A 14087-nucleotide genomic window follows, 5' to 3' on the forward strand; every position below is an offset into this window, starting at 1 on the left:
GTCCAATACAGCCTTACTGAAGGGCCTAACTTCCAGTTTAAAGCACAGTGCTGCTTCTCTACCTATGAAAATCCAAGTCTGGGCGTCATTCCTGCCCCACAGGCAAGAAGAGTAAAGTCCTTGGCCAGCCCCAGGCACTGGCATACCAGGGCTTCCAAATGCACATTCCCTTTGCCTGGAAGTTGACAGCAATCACCAAAGACAGAAGCAAAGAAGTAAGATGAAGGGGACCACATTGTTCCCCATGAGGTACTGGATGCTTCCCTTCACCTGGTTCTGACTTGCTCTCAACCAGCACACCAGCAAGGGGCTGCATGGATACACTAATTCAAGGCTTGGGCAGGAAGAAGTCACTGTTGCAAAAGGGTTGTGACCCACTGGTGTCCTGTCCGAGGAGCAGAAATATCAAGTAACACAGGTCCCCCAACTGAAAGCGCAGAGACTCATTAGTTGATATCACCTGGCTAAAGCTAGAGACCCATCTTGCAGAGGCTGGAGAACTTGCCTCCTCCCCATGCTTGGCCCTGATCACAGGAAACCAAATATCCAGGCAAGCTGTCTTGAAATTGGTTTCACATCTTTCAGCTAAGGTGGTAAATAAGAAAACTTCAGGCAGACAGGAAAACACTGGAAAGTTACAGTCAACTGGTGAGAGAAAGATTTAAAAAAAAAAAGAAAAAAAGTTTTCAGCTTTCTTTTCTGAAGTGGGTGCCCCAGCTCCTTGCTCCACGAGGAGAAGCTGATGAGACTACCACCGCATGCACAGCAGGACACGGTGTCTGTGGGCCTGCAATTCACTACTCAGCAGAAGACAGACGGCGGGGACAAAGACGCTTTCCACAGTGGCTTTCTGCAAACCTCTGTTCTGGGTGACCATTATGACGTGAGCGCCGAGACACAGGGGGCACAGTTCTGACAGTACCTTTTTTGTGTGGCTCCTTAGCAACATCCGACGATTCCGGCTCCTTGTCTGAATGGCCTCCTTGATTCAAGACCAGGGCGAAGCCAGCCAGCCAGACCCCACAGGTTCTTGAGAGACTATGATCATGATGCTGGACAGGAAGGCCATTACCAGTCATGGAAACCTTGCTGTTGTAATGGCTATGATAACATGAGGCTGCATTGGCATCTATCATGCCAAAGTCGAAACTACACAGGGAGAAAAAGGAGTTTATACCAGAGCAGAAGGAGAGTTTTAGAAGCTTGCTATATAGCCCAGGCTAGCCTCAGGGCCTGAATTTACCATCCTCTTGTTTTGATGTTATAACATATCTACAAATCATTCCTTGTGGGAACTAAGAATTAAATAAAAACAAAAAAACTACTCATGTAAAAATAATTTTTGAGAATATGATTTTTCTGAAACACGTATAAACACGTCAGGCTGTGTGTGGATATAAGCAAAACATATATATTTGTCGAAAACAAGTATTTTACTTTTTTGTCTAAAGGAAGATGCAGTATCATCTTTCCAGAGAATTTAAAACACAGATAGGAACTTTGAGATGTAGAGTTGGGGTTAAGAGTCAAGATTAGGTAACAGTTTTAGAGCTGATAACAAAACGAGCCACCTCATCAGCACATCAGTGTGTTATTTTAACTGCAGTTTTCAAAATGTTTAGCACCATGAAGATAAAGCACAGAGGGCTAGGGAGGGGGTAACTTGAGTTTCAGATGGGTCTGCACGAGCATGCCAGTCATTGATTGCTGGCAGTGTTATGACTGGATGCCCGGCAAAAAGCATCCCAAGGAATGTTTGGCACTGCCTGGCATTTGGGGAGACTAAGGGCAATTCTCTTCATGGGGTCCAGGACTCAGCTCAGCAGGGGCAGGCAAGGCACAGGAGTGTCTGCTCTCGCCGGCTTAGTTACACCTTTCTAGGAAGACACGCGTGTCCCTGCTGATGTGCTGCGGTTGCTTTCAGGAACCCTTTACCATCTGGGAACCGCACCACTCAGCATGTTGACTCCTGAGTCTTGTCACATGGATTGGAGCTTGCTAGGAAAGTGAGCCTTGAGTTCACATAGTCAGAGCTAAGGGAAGCAGCCTTGGGAGGGCAGGGGTCGGGGTGGGGGTGGGAGCAGGGACTATAAACTGGCCTCTCAGCAGGCCAAGGTCATTATCGCAGGAAGCCAGAGGATTCCCCTAGATCCATGCCTCTCAACCTTCCTAATGCTACCACCCTTTAATACAGTTCCTTGTGTTGTGGTGACCCCCAACAATAAAATTATTTTCGTTGCTATTTCATGCCTGTAATTTTGCTACAGTTGTGAATTCATTGTAATGTAAATATTTTTAGAGATAGAGGTTTGCCAAAGGGCTTGTGACCCACAGGTCTACAGAAGAGGGTGTTTATTTCTGTTGTGTTTAAATAGGAGGGGTTTCACAAACGCTAAGCACACAGCTCCTCTATGGAGGTTTAAGAGCTGGTGAGAGAACAAGCAATGGGTGTATGGAGTTGGAAGACACAGAGTGGGAGCTCTGGCTTCTTGAGCCCTCTTCTGAATCAACTTTATGTCCCACAGTGCATCCAGCACCAACAGAAGAAGCGGCGGAACACCTGGGTGGGCACGAATCCTTCTAGCTGGAGTTTTGAAAGACCCACCCAGGACTGTCTTCATGGGGTACATTATAGGAAGACTTTAAGGGTGATTAAACACACACACACACACACCTTAAATCAAAGCCTTGAAGGTTAATGAGAGACACCTAGCACTCAGACATCTCTGTTTGCAAATCACAGACACTCATTATCACCTTCAAGTCACAGTGTCTTCATCCCTGTTCTCATGCTGTGAAGGGACACCATGACTAAGGCCACTCTTTTTTTTTTTAAAGATATTTTCTTCATTTACATTTCAAATGCTATCCTAAAAGTCCCCTATACCCTCCCCCCACCCTGCTCCCCTACCTACTCACTCCCACTTCTTGGCCCTGGTGTTCCCCTGTACTTGGGCATATAAAGTTTGCAATACCAAGGGGCCTCTCTTCCCAATGATGGCGACTAGGCCATCTTTTGCTACATATACAGCTAGAGACACAAGCTCTGGGGGTACTGGTTAGTTCATATTGTTGTTCCACCTATAGGATTGCAGATACCTTCAGCTCCTTGGGTACTTTCTCTAGCTCCTCCACTGGGGGCCCTGTGTTCCATCCAATAGATGACTGTGAGCATCCACTTCTGTATTTGCCAGGCACTGGCATAGCCTCACAGGAGACAGCTATATCAGGATCCTATCAGCAAAATCTTGCTGGTGTATGCAATAGTGTCTGCGTTTGGTGGCTGATTATGGGATGGACTCGCGGGTGGGGCAGTCTCTGGATGGTCCATCCTTTCGTCTGAGGCCACTCTTATAGAGCATTTAACTGGGGACTGGCTTACACTGTCATAGGTCTAGTCCATTATCATCATGGTAGGAGCTTGGAAGGTATGGTGCTGTATATAGCAGCTGAGAGCTATATGTTGATCTTCAGGCAGAGAGAGAGAGAGAGAGAGAGAGAGAGAGAGAGAGAGAGAGACAGAGACTATGCCTGGTATGAGCTTTTGAAAACCCCAAAATCTACTCCCAGTGGCACACACTTTTCCCCCCAAGGCCCCACTTGCTAATCCTCCTAATCCTTTCAAACAGTTCTATTTTCTGGTGACTAAGCACTCAAATATAAGAACCTATAGGGCTATAGGGCCCATTCTTACTCAAACCACCACATATAGAAAGGAAACATGGAAGAAAGGCAAGATTCCCAAACTGTGAATGGAAGCACAACTCTAGCACCAGAGGCCTGGCCTCAGGAAGACACGACCCACGCTCACCCACAAGCCAGGCTCACCCAGCAGCCCTAAATTCAAGGTGCAAGGCCCGAGCAAATGGCAATGTTACAATGAACCCTATATTTTAGCTAGAGCCTGTGGTTCATATTTATAATCCCAGTTCTTGATAGGTAGAGGAAAGAGGGTTGCTACAAGTTCAAGGCCAGCGTGGTCACAATTTCAGGCCAATCTATACGATAAAGTGAGACCCTGTTTCGACCTCACCTCAGAATGATAACTTTTCAAAATGTCATGCATCGTTATGGACCTTACTATGAAATGTCACTATCCAATTTTAATGAGATGTTTTAGCTGATGCTGGAAAAGGCATGGAGCTATGGCTAAGGTCTAGTGCATGCAAAGGCTCTGGGTTCCAGCCTCAGCTTCATGGAACAACAAGAATGACAAACTAATGGCTGCACAGACTTGGTACTTAGTTTCAGGCAGGCTGGGCCTGTTACCATCACAGTCCTCTGTGTCCCAGCATGGCTGTGACTTCAAGTAGCACCCAGGAAAGCCAAACAACCAAGGGGGAGGGTGGACCACTTCTGAACTTGACAAGGGGGCATCAGGCATCTCACCCAGTGTTCAGGGCATCAACTCCCTCTTACTGATGAATCTAACCTTAAGCAAGGTCCAGAAAGCCAGGTCCCTCCCAGCCCCAAGTCAAAGCCATACAACTCTATTCCAAACCGATGCAGGAAAGCACAGGAACTTGGAAGCTATCCTGTTGGTGGGGGTGGGGTAGGGTGGAGGGGGCACAAGTATCAGACATGGGACAGCTCTGGATGACTGAAAGACTCAACAATATGTGGAATTAAGGTAAGAGAGTGATCAAGAGTGCTGCTTGGGTCTGGTACAGAACAGACACAGACATGTCCGTATAAATAAAGCACACACGCTGCGGTGACAGTCTCTGAGTGTGCTGTGGATAGAGGAGACACATGACATAGTCAGAAAGGCCATAAATGGTCCTAGAAGCCGAGACAGAGCAAAGCTCTAAGGATTCCAGCAGGTGCTTCAGAAAGCATGGGTTAATCCTGGACCACAGCAGGAGCTACATGAGTGTGGCGCCCTTCCCATGTTCTCCTGGAATCTAAGCCCTGCTAGTTTTCAGGCTCAAAAACTGACGCCGAGGAGAGGTCAGGAGCTGGTACACCGGGGAGTGTTGAGTGGGAGCTGGCTGTTGCGTGCTTGTCTGCCAAGGAAAGCAAAGGACAGCAAAAAAAGGTGTAGGAAGAGAAAAAGTGGGGGATGTAGGGAAAACCTGGGAGTCTGAATTACAGCAGGAAAGAGGTGATCAGAAAGAACCCTGCACCCAGAAACTTTCTGTCTCCTCAGAAAGACCCCAAGGTCCTGGGTACCTTCTGGAGTCTAGTCACCTCTATACATACACTAGACATGGGCAACGCTCAGTAAACCTCCCTGGGTGACAAACTGAGCTAATAAGAACCAGAAGGTGGTGAGGGGTAGAGAAAACAAAAGGGAACCCCCCCTTCCTGTTACCCTGACAAAGGCACGAAGGACTTTTTGGTTCATTTGTTTTGGTTTTCTACTTCATGTTTTATTTCAAACTCACACCCCATGGTCACTGTCATCAGCCTTGACTTGACATTCTCATGAGGATGAGAATTCACTTGCTCTGAGTTCCCAGAAGGACCGTTGCTAGGGAGCCTAAGAGTCTTGGGACCAGGAGAACTACAGTCTCCTATCAGTCTGTCTGCCTTTATAATCTCTTGACTAGACTGATTGGTTTGGAATCGGAGCCAGCACATACACTGATAAGCGCCAACTGTAAGCCACTAGGGCTACCTCCTCCTCCTCCATCCAATAGTGGCCAGAGCAGTTTCCTAATCAGATACGTCCAGGAAAGAATTAGAGTGTGTGTGTTTACACAGACATGCTAGTATACATGCACAAGCTGGATGACAAGGTATGTTCAATCCCTACAGAATCATCCGTGCATAGCATTGAACATGATTCGAGTCTCCAGATAAATGAAACCTTAAATAAAATTAATCTTAAAAACAAAACAAAATAAGACAAAACTCAGCACTCTGGATGCTGAGGCAGGAGGATCACAGCTAGTCTGAGCCAGCTGAGGCAGCCAGTGCTTCCTAATCCGTTCTGGACTAACGTTAGTGATAAAGTCAACACACATATATAGGCTTACACAGATTAAATCAATCTTTCACTCAGGGTATTTGTTGAACACATGCTCTGGGAGAGACAGCACTAGAGAGGTTCAGACGACCACACAACTATTCCCTTCCCTCATGGTCCAAAGGCCAAAATCAGATGTGTTATCAACTGAGTGGAACTTCCTTGTACATGGAGATGGTCAAGCCAACCATGTTGTTCTGAATATTTGATGCAACCCAGCTGAGACCAAAGCCATCCCTGCATTGCCTCAATCCTCCTACGCCTGAGAGGAAGTACAGCAATGACTTCTGGATGTATAAGACTGCATGACAGGCTCTGTGCTACACACAAGATGGTCTCATTTCACCTCCAGCTCTACCAGGAACTACATTGTGACCGCCTCTTGTCGTGTTCGGGATCACACTGAACACCCATAGAAATCTCTCCTTTAGACCATCCAGATCTCCTGAGAACACAAAATTGGAGGCTCAAAGAGCTTAAGAAACTTGCCCAGAGGCGCTCTAGAAACAGCACAGGAACCTGTGTGGGGTGCCTGGACTTAATCCCCCATGCTACCTGAGCACAGTGCCTAGCACCTAACGACCCAGCAAGATTGTGATGCAGGAAGAGTCTGCTTTAAAGTTGGTGACGATAGGGTAAGCCAGAACGGAATAGGTAAAGGGAACTCTGTCCCTTGCTCAAAAGCAGACTATGACTATTCATCATCATCAATTCTCAATATCTTTGTCACGAAGGAGGGGCAGAAAATATCTGGTAGCACTGTGGACTTGGAGAGGACTTAAAAGATTTTCCCAAAAGACTGTGGGAGGCATGAGCTGAGTCAGGAGAATGTAGCTTTGGGTAGGGAGAGGGAAGAGGATAACTAACACAGCATCATTACAGGGCTAAGAAAGCACGGAGGAGGCCTGAGTTCAGTTGAAGGTAGTCATGGTGCCCATAGTGCGGCCCAACTTCAGTTTTCAGATGCCCAATTTGTCCTGAACACACTGGCTTAGAGTGGAGAAGAGAAATGCAGCGCAGCCTCACAGTCCTTAGGCATTTACTGACTCCTTCCTTCTGCTCCTGTGCTGAGGCTACCATGGTGGGCAGTGGGTAGAGGGGTAGCTCAATCATTACAGCTTACAGAGCAAGCTTGAGCCTTGGAGCCACACAGAAACACCCAACACAGTAACACAACTGCGATGCAAGAGCTAAGGAAGGAGACAGGCAGATCCTAGGGATTCACTGGCCCTCCACCCTCAGTCAGCCACTCAGCCAGCCTAGCCTGCTCAGTGAGTCGCATGCTAAGGAGCGACTCAGCCTCAAAAATACAGGGTGAATGATATCTGCGGAAGAATAATACCCAAAGTGGTCCTCTGGCCTACATACATGCCACACGCATACACATGCATGAGGTCCACATGTGCGGGAGCACATACACATGCCACATGTATGCAAATGTGTGCACACACACACACACACACACACACACACATACACGGGAGGAGGGGAAAAGAAAAGAGAATGGAGACTGAATAGGAAAAATAGAAAGCTACTCAGCTGGATTCCAGGCCCCCAAATTTTTTCATTTTGTCTCCTGGTTCATGGGACAGATACCACCCATCCTAGCACCTTGCATATTCAAAAGCCTTGCTGCCCAGGATAGCTCAAGGGGAGAGATGACTGCTTCCCTCAAGGTAGAAGCGGCTACCTTATAACGAGTTTCAAGTGCTTCATACACCACCAGTTGAACTGCTTGTCTAATGGTGGGTCAGTCGTGTCAAGAAAGTATTTTCCCTGGCTATGCATGGAGGTGCATGCCTTTTGCCCCAGTATTAGGGATGTGGAGAGAGACAGACCTTTGTTAAGTTGGAGGCCAGCCTGGTCTACATAGTGAGATTGATAGTACACTGGGCTACACAGTCAGACCCTGTCTCAATAAATAAATAAACACGCAAACAAACCTATTTGTTTGTTTGTTTGTTTCTTGAAAGCTCCTGGTAACTGTCTCATTGATCAGAGCCTCATGCAGGCTACCCTGAAAGCTCTTGTCAGTCCCAAGGCTATGTGCACAGCACAGACGCCAGAGAAGGAAAGGGGTTTAAGTGGCACTTGAGTGTTATCTGAACTCGACGCAGGAGATGGAAGTAGAGGTATTTAATGTGCTGCTGCTTTAAGAAGCAAGAGTGCTTCTGTCCCCGCAGAAATGGAGGTAGTAAGTAGCCTTGAACAAACCTGTGATACTGTTGGCTTGTTACACTCAGGAAAATGCCTCTCCAAAGAGCCTGCTGTTGGGAGGATAGTGTTTCACAGACCTCATCTCATCTTGGCTGCCTCCCTTGCAGATGACATTAGCATTCTCAGAGGAGGCAAAGGGGAATCAAAGTGCTCCCTAACCTGAACTCTCAGCTGGGCTTTGACAGGATAAGGTTGGATGCATAGAAGATTAAAGGCCATGGGCAGAGTGTCTGTCTTTAGTCACTGCTCTGCTGCTATGAAGAGACACAATGACCATGGCAACTCTTATAAAAGAAAGTGTTTACCCGGGGGCTGGCTTACAGTGTTAGAGGTTTAGTCCATTATCACCATGTCCGGGAGCACGGCAGCACACAGGCAGACATGGTGCTAGAGAGGTGGCTGAGAGTTCGATACCCTGATCCAGAGAGTGAGACTGGCATGATTCAATCATGTGAGCCTATGGGGGTAGGCATTCTTACTGAAAGCACCACAGTATCCATTTCTTGGCTCCAGTCAGTCTTCTTCCACAGTCACAGGTATTTCCCATCTTAGCTCTGCAGTGGCTACTTGCCACCCGGCCATGTTTTTATAGGATGTCTTGGCTCTTAGAGAATTTTTCACTCCTTATCTATTTCCAGACTCAATCAATGCTTAGTCAACAGTGCTTTCAATATCAATTCCTCAGTTATCCCTGGTTTCCTGATAGGACCCTACTTATACAGCCGTGCTTCTCAAGTAAAACACTACACACCACCACATGAGAGTAACCAACAAAGTCAGTACCACCATGAGCAAGATGGCACTAACACAGTACAAGCGTCTTCCTGACACACATTTCTGTACAATGAGAGTCAAACAGCCACCCAAATGCTGATAACCAGAGTCTGTCATTGTGTCCCAGAACAGAACACCCTGCTGCACCTGGCCTCTCAGACTGTTCATGGTGACAGGGGCTGGAGCCTCCTGGGTGACTCAGGGGCTTTGCTGGAGACAAACAGATGTAGGATGCAGAGAGCTGAACCCAGGCAGCAGCAGCAGCAGCAGTGGCAGCAAGTCCCAGCTCCAACTTAACACTCAGCTTGCCACATAGCTTTTATTACTATTTTAGAAAAACCACACCCATCATGCGTAGGAACTGGCTATATACGGATGAATAATGTCTTGTAAATACTATCTGATCTGCCACAGCCAGGAAGCAAAGACCTCCGTGTGCTCAGATGCTATATCAGGGTTGCCGAGGGTGGGGTGAGGGCTCACCCAGAATCCCAGTCATTCACCTATCACAAAAGGCTTCTCTTATCCATCCTGTTAGAGAGGCATGAAGGGTAAACAAGAGCCCCACTTAGCTCAGGGCTGTCTTTCACTTTGTTTTATTCTTTGGGGGTGGGTTGAAACAGGGTCTCACACTGTAGCTCAGGCTGGCCTGGAACTCACAGAATATATAACTCAGGCTGGCCTCTACTCTCAGTAGCTCTTCTGCCTTGGCCTGGCTGGAAGTATAGGTGTGACCCACCATGCCCGCTGGGGTTGTCTTTCTACCTTTTCCTCCAGCTAAGTAGCTTGGGGGCAAGTTGTCTGCCAAGCTTCCCGCCCATGTAAACACTCTGGCACCAGCTGGGGTTTGGAATCTGCTGTCTCTGCCAGCTGGCGACCTGAAGATGGGTCAGATTAAAGGAATGCATAATGAAGGAGGGGGAGACAGAGGCTGTATTTACACAAGCAGGGTCTGTGGGGGTAGACAAGGACTGGCCAAAGGAACTGGAGAAGTAGAAACTATGAAGAGAAGAGGAAAGGGTCGCACTGTACCCAAGTGCCCCACCCTACCCAGAATCCAAGGCTGTCACCCTCTTCTATTTTTCGCTCTTTGAAAACAGACATCTTTGTCCTCGTCTCTGTCTCCTGCAGCATCTCACAGACAAAATACACACAGCCCTTTGAAGAGTTTGCAGCTGGCCACATGGGAAGGCTCAGCTTGATCACACAACACGGACACTTTATCCCCTGCGATCCCAATTTGGGACCTGTAACACAGAAACTCAAGCCACGTGCTGACAAGCAGGGCCCCGGGCCACCAGCAGCTCCAACTGAGGCTGGGTGAGAGGGGACAGCACTGAGAGCCAGCAGTCCCAGGCAGCCGCACTTGCTCCCAGCCTTGTAGACGTCAGCTCTCTTGGCAAGGCCCAGAGGGTAACCATCTAGATAGAGAGGGTAGCCCAATGGGCAAGACCAGCCAGCCATACCACCCCTCACTGACCTTCAGATGCAGGAAAAGAAAGGTTGAAACTATATATCCTTATGGGCACAATGTGAACATATATGCTAGGAAGGCCACCTGCAACCACCTTAACCTCAAAAGGAGATACACATACACACACACACACACACACACACACACACACACACACACACACACATTCTATATACAGCTCCATTAGCAAGAGGATTCAGGCAGCAAGAACACCTGTTCTCTGCAGCCTCTGGCCATTCCCCCTTACTAGGCCAGGTGTCCTTTTCTCTTCAGGACACTCTCTGAAGTCCCTTTGCTTCCTGGATTCTTCTAGGGGTCTCTGGGACATCCATGGCCCTCCAGGTTGGGGTCCAAGCCCCTGCTCCTCTCACTCCATTGGGCGCCCCTATTCCAATGATCTCCTATAATCAAGCCTCCTGGTCTTTCCAGATCTTTCCTAAGCAACACCCCAGCAACTCCCATGAGACATGAGAGTGTGGGACCCGGGAGGCAGCAGCGCACGAGCTCCTGCCCAGGCTGCCGCCTAGTTCTCCACCGTCCCTCAAGCCCTGCTGGCTTTCCCCTTTACTATCTTTTTTAAAGATTTCATTTTCATTCTCAGAGATGGGTATGTGCTTGGGTGTATAGGTGTATGCGTCCATATGAATGCCTGTGCCTATCAGGGTCAGAGGCTTTGGATGCCCCTGTTGGTACAGTTACAGACAGTTGTGAGCCACCCAGCATAGATGCTGAGAGGGGAGCTCTGGTCCTCTGCAGAAGCAATACAAGCTCTTAGCCACTGAGTCATTTTCACAGACCCTCTTACACTCTTTTACTACACTAACTTCCCCTCTCAGGACTGTGGCTGTTATACATACCCATGGCAACAGCCGGCAAAGGATGCTAGATTAACTGATTCCTATGCCCTCCTTCCGGGTCTATCCTACTATAATAATCCCGTACAGACTGGATACCACTGCCCTGGGTACAGAAAGGCTATTCTGATGCTATCATTCCACGGCATGCTTCCCAGAGTCAGTGAATACGCTTGGCATAGACACGAGACAGGTATCAGTTATAAGTGAATGGCTCCAACAAGAAAAATGTTTAGGCCAGCCTATCCATCAACAGAAGCTTTTTCTCAGGTAAAGCCTCTTAATTATTTCTCAATGGTTCTCTGAGCATCTTTTCTTGCCTGGAACACCAGTTCTCCTTTCCATTTGTCCTTCTGCCTTGGTTTTCTTTCTTGTGAGGGCTAGACTTGGCCTTACCTCTAGAAAGAAGCCTTCCTCTCCCCCATGTTGTACACTTAATTTCCAGAACCCAGAAGTTTCCCTTCTGGTTGGAGATGTCCCTCCATTTGGAACAGTGCTCACCTAGCACATACCCTTAGTCAGCACCATAGAAAACCAGGTGTGGTGGCACAGGCTTGTAACCCACTTTCAGCCCTGTAGAGGTGGAGACAGAAGGATTGATAGTTCAAGACTAAAGCCTGCCTCAACAATAACAACCCCAAAATGTCTTTCCACTCCTAGCCATTCTTAAGTTTCTTCTTGATTGTTTTGTGTCCAAAAGCTCCCCCATTAAATAGCTATGAGTACGCATCTTCACTCGAGTCACTCTTTGGAACTCCTACAAATCAAGAGCATCTTGTCTCTAAGATCAAAGTGTACTCCTCTTCCGGGCTGCTCTGCTGACCCTCGTCTCTCTCCAACTCCCCATATGCCAGCTCACCCTATCTTTGTCCCACACACCTGTCCCAAGTAAAGAGCTCTGCCAAGAATACAAAACTTTGTGCTTTCCCTTTTCCATCATGCCTTTTAAGTTCTGGACACTGAAGAGGTGAGAACCTAACTAGATGAAGATCACCAGTCTGTGTTCTGTCCACCATGAGGCAAGTAGCCTCTGCCACAAGCTCCTGCTGCCACAATGTTCTGCCTCGCAAATGGCCCAAGACCAATAAAGCCAAGGACCATAGGCCAAAGCTTATAAAACTGGAAACCAAAATAGATACTTCCCCCCTTAAGTGGTCTGGCTACTATGTCAATCACCAGTAATAAAAGCTCACTGCATCAAATATGAGTGTGTGTTTGTGTGTGTGTGTGTGTATGTGTGTGTGTGTGTGTGTGTGTGTAGACAGATACACTTACGGAGAAAAATGTTTACATGACTTGAGATTCTGTCATACAGAGAAAACTTTTATGGTTGTTTCCTGAGTGCGTGGTGTTGGGGTCAGTATCAGGAGTTCAGCACACTCCAAGGCTGTGCTCCACTCTAGCTTTCCATAACAGTGTTTTGATGATTAGCATGCAGGTATCTTTCTGGAAGAATAATGGGCTTCTACCCCCGACCCCACCCCCCCACAGTCTCATTCTGTAGCCCTGGATGGTCTGGAATCCACTTTGTAGACCAGGCTGGTCCCATCTCACAGAGATCTGCCCATCTCTGCTTTCCCGAGCTATAATGAGAATCTCTTATAAGCATCACCTGTTAATAATAATAATAATAATAATAATAATACTAAAATTTTAAAAGCCAGTGCCCAACTAGTTAAGACAGGAAATGGGAGGTGGGACACTGGCAGGAGGCAGAAAGGATTCTGGGATATAGCTAGGCAGAGGAAGGGTCAACTGGGAAGATGTGACAAGATGGATGCATGGTACCTGAGCACAGGTAACCAGTTATGTGGCAGAATGTAGGTTCAAACAAATGGGTTATATTAAGTTACAATCTAGTCAGATCCTAGGCTCCTAACAAGAGCCTAGTTATATGGCCAAGGTATTTTGTAAATATAGTTTTAGTCTGAGTCTTACTTCCGGGAGCATGGGCCTGGGAAGAAGAACCTGCCCAAGCTTTTATACTGAGCACTGGATTAAAGGTGCGTGCAACCCATGAAGACCCATGCCTTAACAAGGAGGAAGAGGGGGAAGAGGAAGGGGAGGAGGAGAGGATGAGGAGGGGAGGAGAAAGGAGGAAAAAAGGAAGGAAGGAATTATTCTTACCAATGTGGCAGTCTATAATCTGCTTTTAAAAGAAACACACACATACAAAACAAACAAAAACAAAACAAAACAAAAAGCCCCTGGGCCACGTACTAAACTTCCTTTGATGACACTAGGTCCAGATTCCTGTCACTCATTAGCAGTTGGTCTAACCAATCCTTTACTAACAAGCTCTTGGGACCCACCTCATCTTTTAAGAATGTTAACATCTCAAAGTATTTAAACACATTATTGAGATGGGAGTGGGAATCAGAGTCAGTCTGTGCATTTTTATTACAACCATGAAAAGCCAGAGTATCCAGCCAATAAAACATAGAAGTTAAAACATATGTAAAACTTGAAGAAATCTGCTATAGAAGTCATTTTTTAAAGCAAAAGCAGTCCTTCAACAGTAAGAATCTCGTATTTAAGGTAAAAGATTAATACGATCTGAAGAGAAACCAGAGGTGGCACACGCCTTTAATCCCAACACTTAAGAGGCAGAGGCAGGTGGATTTCTGACTTCGAGGCCAGCCTGGTCTACACAGTGAGTTCCAGGACAGCCAGGGCTACAACAGAGAAACCCTATCTAAAAAAACAAAAACAAACAAACAAACAAAAAAGAATCTTGTATTTAAAATAAGTAAGTTACTGCGGTCAAGTCTCACTTCAGTGTGAGATGCTTCACACA

At 47.1% G+C, this 14087-nt stretch overlaps 1 protein-coding gene across 2 annotated transcripts in view; it reads right to left on the reverse strand.

Annotated features, from left to right (window-relative positions):
* Tram2 (translocation associated membrane protein 2) overlaps positions 1-14087 on the reverse strand; it is an 86772-nt gene that overhangs the window by 51237 nt on the left and 21448 nt on the right. Inside the window, exon 1 of one of the 2 annotated variants that reach the window (XM_085835900.1) lies at positions 918-1103. The exons of the other annotated variant lie outside the window; for it this stretch is intronic. Coding sequence (XP_085692026.1) covers positions 918-1079 — 162 coding nt within the window. The 5' untranslated portion in view covers positions 1080-1103. Of the gene's footprint in view, positions 1-917; positions 1104-14087 lie in introns of those variants that run through there. 2 annotated transcript variants of the gene reach the window in all.

The sequence above is a fragment of the Mus caroli genome, unplaced genomic scaffold (assembly GCF_978045245.1).
Source record: "Mus caroli unplaced genomic scaffold, Mus_caroli_1 scaffold_1, whole genome shotgun sequence".
In the NCBI taxonomy this organism is placed as follows: Eukaryota; Metazoa; Chordata; class Mammalia; order Rodentia; family Muridae; genus Mus; species Mus caroli.